The following is a 15594-nucleotide window of genomic DNA, read 5'->3' on the forward strand; positions in this document are numbered from 1 at the left end:
TAAAAAGTATCAATAAAATATATAGTATATAGTTGAAATTCTCCTAATTTCATAACATATTTTTTAATGTAGTTATTCTAAATATTTATGATTTTTACAAAAAATTATATTCTCTTCAATTAAATATCTATAAATTATATCATCGTAAATTTAAATATCTATAAGCAATTGTAAAATTTCTAATGTCATTATGAACCTAAATTATTATTTTGTTTCAGTAATTAGCTTTTAAGGTTGCTGTTTCCTAATGATTAAGTATGAACAAATTGCTATTAACGGCATATTTTAAAATCAGTGATTCTAAATTTTACTCAACTTATTGTTATAAAAGAATATGTAGATAAAAAAAGTGTCGATATATGCTTTCATTTTCCTTAATAATTAAAGTTAAAACAGAACTTTTTTAAAATAAAGTATTTATAGTGTCATTTTTGCCAACTAGCAAAACAGTTTTATAAGTTTAAAATGGATTTTTGTTTTAATATAATGGCCAAGAAAGTTTTTTTTGAACTATGTTTATGAACGGAAATAATGTGTTAATTACGTAAAGTTTGAAAGCTAATAACCAGAAAAAGTCTAACTTATTTTTACAAAGAGAAAGATGCAAAGTTATCATAATATCTTTGCTTGCGATCTCCGAGATCTGTGGACACAGTGACGTTATGAGGAGGGAAATCGTAGCTTCAGCTCTAAGAGCGGAGTGAACTAGCTCTTCAATTTTCTTTAGCCCTGGATACGAACACATTTTTAATATTGTGACATTTCTACTAAAGCTGTTCGACCTTTAATTCCAAAACAATTATGTACGCAAATATTTGATACTATTCATAACCTATCACACTCCGGTACAAAAGCAATTAATAAATTAATTTGTAATAGATTTATTTAGCCTTACTTAATTAGAAATTGCAATACGTGGTCTAGTCACTGCATTCTATGTCAAAAATCATAAGGCATACTAAATCCCCTATTTTTTTTCTTTTCCCAATAAAGTCCAAACACTTAGACCATATTCATCTTGATATCATTGACATATTACCATCATCTAACGGATTTATTTTCATATTGCTTAACGATGATCGACAGATATACTAGATGGATGGAAGCTGTTCTGAATACAGCAGAGAGGGTAGCGGAGGCTTTCTTTAAAGCCTGTATAGCCCCCTTTGTAAGGTAGGTAGGTACTTTATTTAAATCGCACCAGAGCTGCGCAATGGGCTATTGGCGATGGTCAGGAAAACATCCCTGAGGATGATCCGAAGACATGCCATCACAATTTTGATCCTCTGTAGAGGGGATGGTTCTTCCGCTTTGCTAGTCTAACGTCCTGTGCGTGAAGTCGAGCGCTTTCCGGTAGAACAGTTTAGCGAGACCGATACCGTGCACCCTCAGTCCCTACGCATGCTGATCAAAGTGGTCACCCACCAACTTACTGACCGCAGACAGTGATGCTTGAATTCTCTGTTCTACTGGGAACCGTGTCTGTACGATCAGTCCTCTGCGGGACTGTCCGCTTTAGATCACCTTCAGTGATAACGACCGACTAGGGTCGCCAGTTCGAGAGCAGACCCTTCAAAACTCCAGCACATCTCATGGGCATCAAAAGAGTTTGATCCTCACCTTACCATCCTCAAATTAATGGAATTATAGAACGATGGCGCTGACCCTTGAAAGCTGCACTCAAGGCCTACAGTACAGACTGTAGGGAGAGTAGAAATCGACAATGCCAACCTTTATCTATTAAAAGGTACAAGTTAGCTTGTCTTATATACTAGTCAATTGATGTATAACAATTGTAGTGGTCGTTATGCCATCCTACTCCGCCACCAAAGTTTTATCAGGGATAGAATTCAATGTATGGATACTCCTAGTTGCCTTATTTACCAAAGACCGGGAGACTGTGTTAAGTTTACCGAATTTTGAGCATTTGTGGTGAGAGTTGTTTTAAGTTCATGGTAGTGTATGTGGTCTGTCCTGTGTTGCTATTAACAGTCTAGTGTGTGCAGCATCACGTTGTGCAAAAAAGAAACGGAGAAGCAACAGCGTGAGGAGGACGATAACTCAGTAACAAATAGAAAGTCAAGTTTTTAATGTGTACCATACATCAAAGTATGCTTCTTCATAGCAAGCCTGAAGGTCACAAATGTATGGAAAGTAGAAATCGACAATGTCAACCTTCATCTGTCAAAAGTACCTCAAGATTGAATCGAGTTAATATGTCATACAGTGAATTGATGCTTAATAAACGTAGTTATAGTTATGCCACAAAACCGTTGGTCTACAGTTCTACAGTCACCATCTGCAGAGCTCGTCTGCAGAATAACACTTTGCATGCCTGTTGAATTTTTCGATTCTACTCCAATGAACTCGCCCCAAATCCAATTTGTCTATTATTTACAGAAACATTTCTCTACCATCAGAACTTTTTCAGCTTCCTGACAGTTTAAAAAGTGAGCGCATCCAGCCTTAAAAGTCACGTCTTCATCAGGAATGAACCTTTTGCAGGTTCCTTTAGATTGACCTTTTTAAGTGCTTCAGCGAACTGATAAAATTTTTGATGTTGATTATTAGAGGTCAACAATCTCTACTTCGTTCACCAAGAGTTTGCACTTGACTCCACCTCCTCGGAGTTTGCACTTGACTCCACCTCCCATTTCAGAGCGGGAAGTAAGAGGAGAAACGTCTCCGCGCTTGAAATTGAAACAACCCTTAATGCGCAAACAGCGAATTCTTTTTCAGTCACTTACTTCGCTTTATCATCTGCTATTATACCTTTCCTTATTCTAGCTAATTAAATATATTTATCTCAAAAAGGACAAACTATTCACTCAAAATCGAAAAATATGAAATTTATGAAATATTAAATGTTAAAAAAATGTATCTAAAGATTGTGAAATAAATATTTTAGTCATACGATCGCCAAATAGCAACCTTGTTCAGAATTGTTCACACCCTTCTCCCAAAAATAGAGAAATAGTATTGTCGGATACCCCGTGATGAAGGGGGTCTCCTGGGGAAAGAACTATAGATGCGTGAAACCTTCCTTCCTTGAAAGTGAATTCCTACAACCGTTTGGAATATCTAAGACTGTATGAGTGAAATACGGTGTACTCATGTAATTTAGGAAGCCAAAAAAAATATTTGGAAGAACTGTGCGTTTTCCAAAAAAAGTATAGCAAGTGAAACATGTGGGGGGAGTGTGCTGTGCTCGATACTCTCACCCATTTTAAACAGCAATGTTCCCCAGTCTTTTTCACCAGTTTTAACCAACTAATTTTCACCAGTTTCTCAGCAGTATTTTTACTCCCAAAATGGACACAAATTAAATATTTTTATCGCTAACGAAACAGCAAATTATTTTTCACACTGCAACGAGTACTTTAAATTATGAAAATTATAGATATGATGAAAAAATTTCGAATAGTAAGATACATACATTTTTTTATATCATTTTAAATAATTCAATTTTGAATGGTGAAAAAGAAAATCGGTCGAATAGTTCCTGAGCGATTGAATTTTGAAAAAGTCGCATTGCTTGAAAAAGTCTTATATTTAAAAATTGATTTCTCAGGAACTATTCAGTCGATTTAGCTCAGAATTTATAATTCTCCATTTCAAGTTGCATTCGTTGAAATGTTGCTCAAATTGCGTACCTTAGAATTGATTTTTTTTTTACCATCACTGAATAAAATAAAAATATATAACAAATATTTACTAAAGGTTTTACTTCGGTTGAAATTATTTATTGAAAAACAAAGTTTATAATTGTTTGAAAAATCTTTCAATTCGCTTGAAACGTTGTCAAGTTATGATAAAATGCACAAAAAAAAATTAACATTGAGGGGTACAAAATCACGACCACTCTTCAGCCCTAGGACTTTCTTTCTCAGATTGCGGCTACCTCCTATTCAAATCAAACGATATGTTAGTTCAAAGAAAGTGTGTTTTTGTGCTGATCTCGTAACTTAAAATATCGCTTGAACAAATTAATTAGCATGTTTGAAGTTACCCCCTCGAATCATTCAGATTGAGACCAAGAGAGTAAAGATCCACTCATTAGATCAAAAATTATTTATTGTAGTCCATTTATTATTTCTTTGTGAACTGTAAATCAGAATTCATGTTAATAGCAATAGTAGTTATCCATTTGTGTTGCAGTTTTGAAAAAAAAAATGAAACAGGTATTGAAAAATTTAAATTTTTGGTCAAAACAAGCAAAGGTTTCCAAATAAATAAAAAATGAGAATTATATTCTTACCTATATTTTGTTGCACTACGTTATACAGCTGGATTAACTCTTTCCTATAACAAAAATAGGTGCTATAGTAGAACAACAATACCTCAAAAAAGCAGTCTGAACTGCACACTAAAAAAATGCATTTATAATTGAAAAGTTGCATTTTAAGATCCTAAACAAAAAAATATTTTGTTTCTTAATTTATTAACTTGTTCCTTTGCAGTGCTCACCACTCTCACCAGTTTTAGCCTGTAATTTTCACTGAACCCGATCCAGAAGGCAAGGGAACTCCTGGATCAAATATTGGGAGAAATTTGCCTTCGTGGAGGACTATTTAATAGAACTAACCCGCATTTGTGTTACATGGAGAGGAAGACCACGAAAGCCTCCCACGATTAACATGACGGCAAGGGGACTCTAGCCCATGATCCGTCTACCCCTGAGGATATTTCACGTCAGCACTGTGGTCGGTGCAAGCCGGATGCGGAATTCGTATCTATCAGTCATCGCCGGGATCGAACCCCGGTTCACCTGATTGGAAGGCGAACGCTCTATCCCCTGAGCCATCACGGCTAGAGTAAAGGTTTTGAGGCAAAGGCAACCCTGTGATAAACATCCTCTGTCAGATGAAGAACTGGCACTTATAGTTTGACAATAGAAATAACTCCCCTCGCCACGAAGCCTACGGCCGTCTGCTACAATGGAAACAAGAAGTGCACCTCGAAGTGAAGGGCGTCTTTTCTCCCTGGTTCCCTTTCTCTCATCGACCTGATTCAAAACCTATCTTAAATAATGACCCACATACTTGAAATAGTTAAACCTCATAACTATAGTCACCGCCACCTCTTCAGACGAATGGCTAGGGGAGTTCTTTGCATAGAAAAACTATACTCTCTTTACTAGTTAGCTTGGTCGCATAACGACAGCATAATGTTTAAGTTTGATAATAATGCTTATTCGTTTGCTTATGTTATACAAATATTTTGAATAAATGGTTTGAAGAGAATTTAACCTGTTATATCCTCATAACCTTAATTCTATGAATGAAACATTTATTATCATTGAGATTTGATATCAATGGTTTATTACCACAGCCTTAAGGTAACCGAGAGTTGATTAACAAATACTTTAGATGGCCAAACCATTTTATACAATAGTATTGAATTTTGAGTGAAAAATTATAACACATAATAGAAATGTAACTAAATAAAAATATAATTATAAAAATTATAAGATTTATTTTTATTCTAGTTAAATATTTTTTAGCTCTAACTATTTAAGACTGAGTTAACAAACACTTTTGGGACTTGAATTTAATCTAGTTATTCGTTTCGCTAAGTTTTGTAAGCAAAACTTGAATTTTTTGATCAAAAATTAGCTAACTTGATTTCAGCAATTATCGATTTTTGTGGGTTGGTTAACAGTTTCTTCAATGGGCTCAGGTTTGTAAGAAAAATTAACTTTTCGGGTTACCAACTTTTACCAATTAGCCATAATTTGCTTTTGACACAACTTTCTGTATAACAACAAGGCCCTATATGTCACCTTTATATTGGCCCATACTATTCAAATTGGATCACGTACTATATTACCAGACACTAGTGTACCCTACAAGGGAAAATAATTATAGGCCTAATAGGGGCCCCCACAATTTATTAAGATAATTAATTCAATGATCTTATTTAAAGGCGAAATTTAAACTTAAAAGTTTTTTTGGTTAGATATTTGCTAATTTCGCTTTTTCCATACTTTATTTTAGTGGATAAGGAGACTACAAGAATTTCCGTTATGTGGAAGAAGCTAACGATTTCCTTCATTGGGGCAAAGTTCAATTTGTTGTTCCTAAATCAAAATTAGCCAAATTTTGATTCAGAATATAAATTTGATAATAGGCTGAAAAAAACTTTCTTTGGACTAACATTTTTAAGTTAAACTCTTAAATTGTGATATTTTAGTGAACAAACATAGCTTGTTTTAGTCACTACTTTTTTTTGGCGAATAGGGTAAAATTTTTTTGTTAGGAGGGAATAAATTTTTTTTTTAAATTTGAGCGAAAGTTTTGAAGCAAAATTAAATTTTCTAGTTTTCTGATCTATGAGAACTAAAACATGTTTATATACAGGCGTGTGGTTTAACACCACTTCCCTACAACAATCCTAAAATTTGATGCAAAACTCAAACTGTCGTTTTTGGTCAAAATTTAGCCAAGCGTTTTTTTGGCCATACCCAAGTCAAACTTCTTGATGGTCCCCTCACAACATCTTGATGGTTTCAGTGCGAATCCTGCTGATCCAACATCATTTGATGGTCACCATGGTTTTTAATATGCCAACAAACTTCCATCATTCCATGATGGAAAGTTCTACTATGATGGTTAACTTAAATACTATGGTGGGTACTTTAATTCTGTGATGGTCAAGAGAAGTTTGATTCTCGTGGATTAGCCACCCATGATGATCCGTGATGGTTCTAACTATACATTTTAATTATGATTTAAAGGGAATTCTTGCTGTTTTCAGGAAAATACCATCAAAACAATTTGTTTTTTTTTCTTGTTGGTCCGAATAAATCAGTCCGAATTCCTACATTAGGATGATGGCTGTTCATGATCGTTACAACATTTGATTTCTTAGGAACTATGATAGAAACTATGATGAACAAACCATCAAAACAAATTGCTATTCTTACGTTGGACCATCATATATCGATCAGAATTTCTACACTGAGGTGATTTTTACTTATGTTGGTTACCAACAAAAAAATAGAATGGTATTATTGATGGTTATAGATGATGGAATTATTGATGGTTATCATCATGATTATGTTGGTCCATCAAGGGAAAACCATCAAAAATTTTGACTTGGGTAATCTTTTTGGCTAAAAAGTTTCGTTTGGTTAGAGTTGGCCATGGGTCATCAAACTTTTTCGATCATCGACCCCACCCCTATATAATTTTTCGAAATCTCCATCGACCCCCATAAAAGTAATTTTCTGTTAATTAAAATAAAACTATTAGATACTATGTTTGTACATTTATTTTATGATTTTAAACATTTATTAAAGTAATAGTACATTATGTAACAATAATTTTATGAAAAAATAAGTGAAGTAACTACAGATTTATTGCTTCTTAATCAATGAGATGGGTGTGTCTGGTGTTTTTTTGCAAGGCTCGCTATATTGGGTTCCAAATTTGTCAATTTTAATCTTAAATTCCCTCAAAACTCCACATTTAATTTATTTCTGTACTTAGTTAAGATTGAATTTACGTGACTGAAACCGGCTATTAAGAGCTGTTTTTTCTTCGACCCCCAATCGATCTTTCCGATTAAGATCGACCCCCCGGCTCAGATCGATCCCCGCTTTTGTTACATAGATCCCTAGGGGTCTATATAGACCACTTTGGCGACCTCTGGAATAGGCTAATATTTTCTCGTAGTGAACTAACACCAGGAGGTAAGATTTAGTTTTGTGGTAGCCAATTTCACAATTAAGCCCTAATTTTTTTAACACGAATCTTGTTTCAGATCATTGGCTAACGAAAACGTTTGGATGATTACTAGCCATTTTCTATAAAGAGCTTAAACTATGAGGAAAAACCCCCTTGTACCCCTAGCCATCAGGCTAACCGTGGGTGGTTTTCCTCTCTATGTAACGCAAATGCGGTTTAGTTCCATTTAAAAGCCCTTCACAAAGGCAAAATTTCCCCCCAAAGCTTGACCCAGTAGTTCTTTTGTCTTCTGGAATGAGTTCAAAGTTACAAGGCTAAGAAGTTGAACATTGGTAGTCGTAATGGATAGCCCAAAAAATTGAGTCGGCTGTTCAACGCCGGCTGTAAAATAAAATTTAAAAAATTAATTTACCTAGCAAAGAAGTGTTTTCGCTAAAAAAAAACAAATAGCAGGTTTTTTATTTTAGAAAAAAATTTAGCGGGTTGGGTAATGAAAAGCCTTTGTGCGTGAGCATAGGCTTCCTATATCCTCACATAAAGCTAATTTGGAATAGTAAAATTTGAAATATATTTTGCTCTAAAAATCTTCCATTTTTAATAAGTAAACAAAAAATTTTTAATAAGAAATTTAGGAGGCAAATTTTTTTGTCTTGTTACAGAATTTAGTTGAACTCTGATAATTAAAATATACACTGGTTATCATAAATTAAGGAAAATTCACAAAAATCGCGATAACTCAAGAAATTACACATGGAATTTTATGAAACTTACCCACAATATACAACACATAGTAAGGTATTAAACAACATAAAAAGAAATTATCAGACATTAATAGTAGTATAGAAATTAGCACATGTATAAAATAAACAAATTGGAAGTATCGGTTTGCAATAGAAAAAGTACCTTTAATATGGAATATGATTGCCTCTAGAAGCAATACAGCACAAACAGCGATGTGTGATGCTTTCAATTATGCGGTCTATCAGTTCAATAGGAAGTGAGAGCCATTGCTCTTGTAAAGCAGTTGCAAGCGTGGCAAGGGTCTGAGGGGGCGGATTGATGGCAGATACACGCCTCCCTAGAGCATCCCAAACGTGCTCGATAGGATTCAAGTCCGGGGATCGAGCTGGCCACTCCATGCGAGTAATTGTTTCCTGTTGAAGATAATCATCAACAATGCGAGCTCTGTGTGGTCTTGCATTATCGTCCTGTAACAGGAAGCAATCACCAATTGCCCCGGCATATGGGCGCACATAAGCATCAAGGATGTTGTCTCGATAAACCTGAGCATTCACGGTTCCCCTTGGAAAGACATGGAGGTATGTGCGCCCTCCTAAGGATATGCCTCCCCAAACACAGACACTGCCTCTTCCGTATGCATCTCTTTCACGGATGTTTGATGGATGATAACGGGTCCCAGGTTCTCTCCATATCAAATAACGTCTACTGTCACTTTCTAGACTAAACCTGGACTCATCCGTAAAGAGAACAGGCCTCCATTGATCTGACGTCCAGTGGACATGTTGTCGGGCCCACTGCAAACGGTCTCTCCTATGGCGTGATGTGAGCGGCACGCAAATGGCTGGTCGTCTCGCATACAGACCACCTTCGTGGAGCCTTCTGCGCACAGTTGACGTTGACACCAACCTTCCGGTGGCTGCAGCAAGAGAGGATCTAAGATGTGTCGGAGTAGCGGTTCTATTCCTGCGTGCACTTAATGTCAAATATCGGTCATCGGCACTGGTCGTAACAGTTGGCCGTCCTTGACTGAACCTCCTAGATGCCGAATCTGTGGTTTGAAATTGCCTCCAAAGTCTATGAACCACAGATGGACTCACATTTAGCCATCTGGCCACTTCTGATTGACTCTGCCCTGCCTCTAGTCTCCCGATGGCTCTCCATCGTAGTTCTTCAGGCAAATGATGCCTAGAGGTCATTATTACGAATTGGCTATCTCAGATTTTCAATGTCGCAATCACAGTAAAATTTGTGTGCTTTCTCTCAAACTTGGACTTTTATGCTCCAGGCAGATGACGTAAGCCGAGTGCAGCGCCACTAATTTGCATATTGCAATTTTACTCAGCTACTCTTAGTGGACAACATATGCAAATTTTGCACGGTTTGGCTTACTTTTGAAAGAGTTATCGCTATTTTTGTGATTTTTCCTTAATTTATGATAACCAGTGTAATTAAGTATTGAAATCATTTACCATCAGCGAAAAAAAATGTGTTTCATAGAAGCTTTTTTTCCAACACAAATTTTTTTAAACAATTGTACCAATAATTCAATTCCTATTCTCAAGTATATAAAACATGTTAACTCGATTCTATCTAAAGGTTCGTTTCGATAGACAACTCTGAAACTTTCGTTAACATACTCCTCGCATTGGACGCCTTCGGACATGAACGGAACACGCCTATCTTGACAGTCGCATTCACTTTGATTTGAACATGGAACACAGTGAACAGTTGACTTTCTATTTGTGATTGCAACGTTATCCTTCTCGCGCTTCTGCTGCTCGGTGTCGATTACACACAACGGGGAGCTGTAAACACTGATAATAGCAACAGATGAGTGATCACGCACACAACTGTGATCTTAACATAGCTCTTTAAATCACAGATCAAAATCTGGTGATCTTAATACAGCACTCCCGGCCTCTCTTAAAAACAGCAATAAATCGTACACTGATATCTATTCATAGAATTCTATCCCAAATAAAATTCTGGTGGGAGAGTAATGTATCGTAGCTACCACTACATTTATTCAATACCAATTAACTAGTATATAGCAGTGTTCCTCAACCTTTTTATCATCACGGTCCAGTCAACGTTTGATAATTTTACTACGGCCCACGGAAGAAGGGAGCAGCTAATCCAGATATGTCAAATTAGAATATTTAATTAGTTTTAGTTCATAAAACAGTTAGCTCTCAGCATTATAATCTTCGGAAACTTTCTTTTTCCTCCCAAAAAGATACATGATAAAAACATAATTGCTTCAATATCAGCATTTTTATAAAATAAATGAAGCAGCTTTACGCACCGTAATGTATTACTCAATATAGGTATTTATGATTAGAACTGTAGTATTACATTCTGAAAATAAAAGTTTCAGTTATTTTCATAAGATCAGCAAAAAGAATCTTAACTTTTTATTTGAATTCATTTATCTTTAATCTTGTCAAATGTATTAACTCATTCCTAGCCTAGCGTCTTCTTAAGAGACGGTAAAAAAGTGAAAAAATTTCATTATTCGAATTTATTTTTCTAATCATGAAAGTTGTAACATTTGTTTTAACGTTAATGTGAACAATACAAATAAATTTACTACCACTTTTTTAAATTCGGTATTTTTCATACGTTAGTTTCTTTTTGTGGGCAATTTCAAAAAAGGAAAGGCAAAGTTAAAAGGAAAATGGGGCAAAGTTAGAAGGAAAACATGCAGGCGTGTTTATATTGCTCAAAAAAAATTTCAATTGAGATTTCAGAAGTAAAAATATTAAATTTAGAAGTTGTGACCATGTTATTTACAAGAATCTCTTCGTTGAGAGCCTTCCAACATTGAGCCTTAACATCTTTCGAGTTTACGAACGCTCCATTATTTATTAATTTTTTTAGTGTGCCTTTTCTTAATTCAGCTAAACACTTTAAGATTTAATAAATAAACTGAATGCTTTTAAGATCAACCTGTTTTCGAAATAATCCATTTGATATATTTTAAGAGCTTGAAAAAAAATGTGTTTTCAAAGTTTTTATTTATAATTAAATAATAATTTTAGTTCATATTTTTATTTTTCCTTTCATATTTTATCGATAAGCTAGAAAACATTTATAAATAAATAAATATGAGTCTCATTTGCTTTGTCAAAATGAAGGTAAGACCTTTCCTGTTTCTCGCCGAGGAGACGGTAGATATACCTTTGTATATAGTAAAACAAAAAAGTACATACCTTTAATATCTGGTAAATATACCTTTATTATACGGTATATACCTTTATATATGGATAAACACTATTAATATTGTATTTATACTAAGAGGATGTTTTTTTCAGTAAGCATAAAATTTAGCTTTTTTTTTTTAAAAAAAAAGGCAGTGACATAATTTCTATTGAATTAGAACTACAGCCGGACTTCTATTTAGCGAACTTCCATCACGAATTTCTCTCTTTTGCGAATTTTTTCGAAAAACCAAGAACATTTTGGAAAATTCTTCGAAAAATAACTTCCAAATAGCGAAGTGAATTTTCTGCGAACTTTCGAACTTTTCTTCGAGATCCACTTGCTTCGAGATCCATTACTTTCCCAAAATATTTCAGAACATTTTAAACTTGTTAACGCATTTTATAGGGGAAATTACCTTGAATTGATTTTTGAAGCCGCTTAACTTTTAGAGAAAGCAATGAAATCCCTTTTTGTTTGCATTTCAAACGAAAAACGCAGATAAAATTAACTGATTTTATCAGTAGCCATTAAACTTATATGAACGCATGTGGTAATGTATGTTTAAAATTACTCTTTAATAGATGCAGCTATAGTTTTATACATAAATTTAGCTTTTTTTTTTAGTTGAAAATGTATGCAGAATGATAGTATAACACTAGATTATGTTTTGCTATATTCTTGCTTTCCATGCAGATTTATTTTATGGTTAAGATTTATGAAATAAACAGTAGATACTAGTTTACCAGATAAAAATTTATCAATTGCTTTTTTAATTATGCCTAGTGTTTATGAATTTAAAATGCGTTTTGAGTCGTTTAAGTATTTCAAAAGGTGATTTTTCTATTTAACGAATTTTCCTTATAACGAACTCATTATCGGGATTTAGCGACCTCGTTAAATAGAGGTCCGACTGCATATGTTTTATTCTAGGGAGTTTCTTACTAATTATGAGGAATAATTTTCTGACAGAATATGAGTGATTTTTTATCACTTTGAGTTCGCTAAAAAACAAATATGTTGAAATAGTATTTACAACGATATTATTTTTTCAAAATAATTATAAATTAAATGTGTCTTAAGCGGATATCACACAAGGGAAAAATAAGAGCAACCATAAGCGGAACCTCAACTCTTAAGGCAATTTCGCAGAGTTGTCGATAGGGTTGCTGAATTGCCAAAACGTTTGTTGGTAGCGGTTACCATATTTTGTTGCATATCTTAACTTTTAAATTACATTTTATTTTTTTCATGTGATCCTATTATCTCATTCTTTTTCAATTTCTTTTTTTAAAAGGAGGAACATGAAATCACAGACGCTGTAGAATATTGATTGATATTCGTTTAAATTTGTGCATTTTAAAAGTCTTTATTCAGCTACAAATAAATATTCTGAACACTACACTCCCATATTACTGGAACTGCATAGTATAAAAAGGATTTCTTGCTCATTATATGAAAATGACATTAAGATGTAAATAAATTCCATGTTGCATCTCTAAAGGGATAAGGGGGTAAAAGGAGGATAGAATTAAATACTATCTAGTATGTTTTTACGTTGAATCGAGTGACTAATATTACAGAAGTTATTTATGTTTTATGTATAAACGTAAAGTTTATTTATCCATATTTACGTATCTAGCATTGCTAGCTAGGCAAGTGAGGTATCGTGTACGTTAAATCGAATAAAACCAAGCTGTCTGACTTAATACTTTAGCAATTCAAAAAGTTATAAAAGTTTCCATCGTAGAAAGAAAATTTTTTTTACTTTGACTTATACCACTTTATGCAACTGACATTGCTATCTAGACAAGTGAGGCTTTTCTTCTAATTTAAATTTTTATGCTTAATCTCATAAAATAGTCCTTTGAAACAATTGTTTAGAAGAAATGAGGATTTAATGTATGAAATATGCAATTGTGACTTACCTTTTAGTCACAAAATATTTATAACATCAGAACCATTAGATCAATCAAATCAATTCTAATTTTTTTTTAAAATTTAGCCTAAAAAATATATAATAAATAATGTCTGACTTGTCTAAGCAATAATGTCTCAGAATTTTATTGTCATTAACTACAAATATTATCATGAATATCACTTTCATGAAATACCATTTTTTTTAAAAAAAATACAAGAATTTCAATGTCATACTTACAATTTATTATTGTAAAATTTGAGACATTCATTATTTACGTAAGATAATTTAATTAAAATTTACACGATTTATTTTAGGACAAATTTGTTGTACGTTAATTTACACACTAAATAAATTCAAATTTATTAGTAACTAGAAGAAAAAAAAACAATATTTTATTAATAGCATACTTTTTATGTACCCTGTTATTTTTGCTATAGGCTCCTTAAACGTATTTTGCATTTTAAATTATGCAAGAATCAATTAAAAAATGTCAATACTTAGAACTTTATTCATTTTTAATTTTTTTTTTCAATTTCAATCATAAAAACAATATTACAACTCTTTCCTTCTACACCAGACAAACCTTACATGTTTCCACAAAATATCTGAAATAGAAGAAAGAAATTACTATCATGGTAAAATTCTTCCCACACATTATTAGAATGAGGGAGATTATAAATACCATTAATTTGAAATCAGTTAAGCCTTCAGGTATCCCTCGGAAACTTATTTGAAGTTTGATAGATATTTTGATTATAGTTCAAAGATTATTCTATACACGAATGAAAGAAGGGAGGTATATTTGGTTTTACAGTTTCTATGTTTGGACTGAAATTTGTTTTAAAAAAATAAGTGGTATATATAAATGAAGACTATTGAAAATGAAAGTATATTGAAAAATTAGTAAGGTAAACTTACATACTAACTGCCATTGTCGAAAAGTAAAGTATCCATAGTTAACTTTGAATAATAAGAAAGCCACATTATTCAAATTTGTTTTATTAGTATGATGTAACAATTATTATTCGTTTTAAACTAATAACATTAAAATTTACTATAATTTTTTCCAATCAAAACTTTCGTTATTTTTGATAGAAATAACTTCTAAATTAATATAGAGGATGAAGTTTTCGGGCATTTCACATTAAAATATTAGCCAAACATCTTGTTAAACTTTGTTGCATTATTATTTTAACATATAAAACATAAGAGATTGCATTTCTTAATTTTAAATTTTAATCTTTATTCATGTTGATTAAAAAAAAATGTTTTCTATTGCTTAAAAAAAAATAACTTGTCCCCCCACAAAGTTACCCCATTTTACGGTAATTATTAAAAAGTTTTTTTAAAATATTAGCCAAACATCTTGTTAAACTTTGTTGCATTATTATTTTAACATATAAAACATAAGAGATTGCATTTCTTAATTTTAAATTTTAATCTTTATTCATGTTGATTAAAAAAAAATGTTTTCTATTGCTTGAAAAAAAAATAACTTGTCCCCCCACAAAGTTACCCCATTTTACGGTAATTATTAAAAAGTTTTTTTAAAGAAAGGTAGTTAATATATTATGTAAAAAAAAATTTTAAAATTCAAATTCCACACATCAAACTGCTCTATATTCTACAATCCCTTTCCTTCTTATTTTCTTATCTGTTTCTACATTCGTCCCCTCTCGGTTTTGGTGTATTTTGATTGAATAATAATAAACAAAATATTATGCTAAAGTTAACACAGATTTATCTATAGATACTTTACTTTTCTGTAATGGTAGCAAGTATATAATTTTACCTTACTAATTTTTCAATATAGTTTCATTTTCAATATAACGAAAATTGTTTTATAAATACAAGATTTTGTTGCATTATTATAAAGTATAAAAAAGTATTATAAAGATTGAATTTCTTCATTTTTAAATTTTAATATTTCTTTTCAACTTTTATACCTGTTGAAAGTAAAAGAATGTGTTTGATTTTTGAAAAAGTTTAATTTTTTTTATTTGTGAAATAGTTATTTTATTTTTTCCTACGAATTGCTTTAAT

At 32.6% G+C, this 15594-nt stretch overlaps 1 protein-coding gene across 3 annotated transcripts in view; it reads right to left on the reverse strand.

Annotated features, from left to right (window-relative positions):
* Window positions 1–15594, reverse strand: part of LOC147802079 (ATP-dependent RNA helicase DDX19A-like) — a 201113-nt gene that overhangs the window by 164840 nt on the left and 20679 nt on the right. For all 3 annotated transcript variants that reach the window (XM_087153149.1, XM_087153148.1, XM_087153147.1), the window contains exon 4: window positions 4259–4302. In XM_087153149.1, coding sequence (XP_087009275.1) covers window positions 4279–4302 — 24 coding nt within the window. In that variant the 3' untranslated portion in view covers window positions 4259–4278. The remainder of the gene's footprint in view (window positions 1–4258; window positions 4303–15594) is intronic.

This window comes from Parasteatoda tepidariorum, chromosome 10 (genome assembly GCF_982258835.1).
Source record: "Parasteatoda tepidariorum strain Cologne lab strain chromosome 10, Ptep-v5.0, whole genome shotgun sequence".
Taxonomy (NCBI): domain Eukaryota; kingdom Metazoa; phylum Arthropoda; class Arachnida; order Araneae; family Theridiidae; genus Parasteatoda; species Parasteatoda tepidariorum.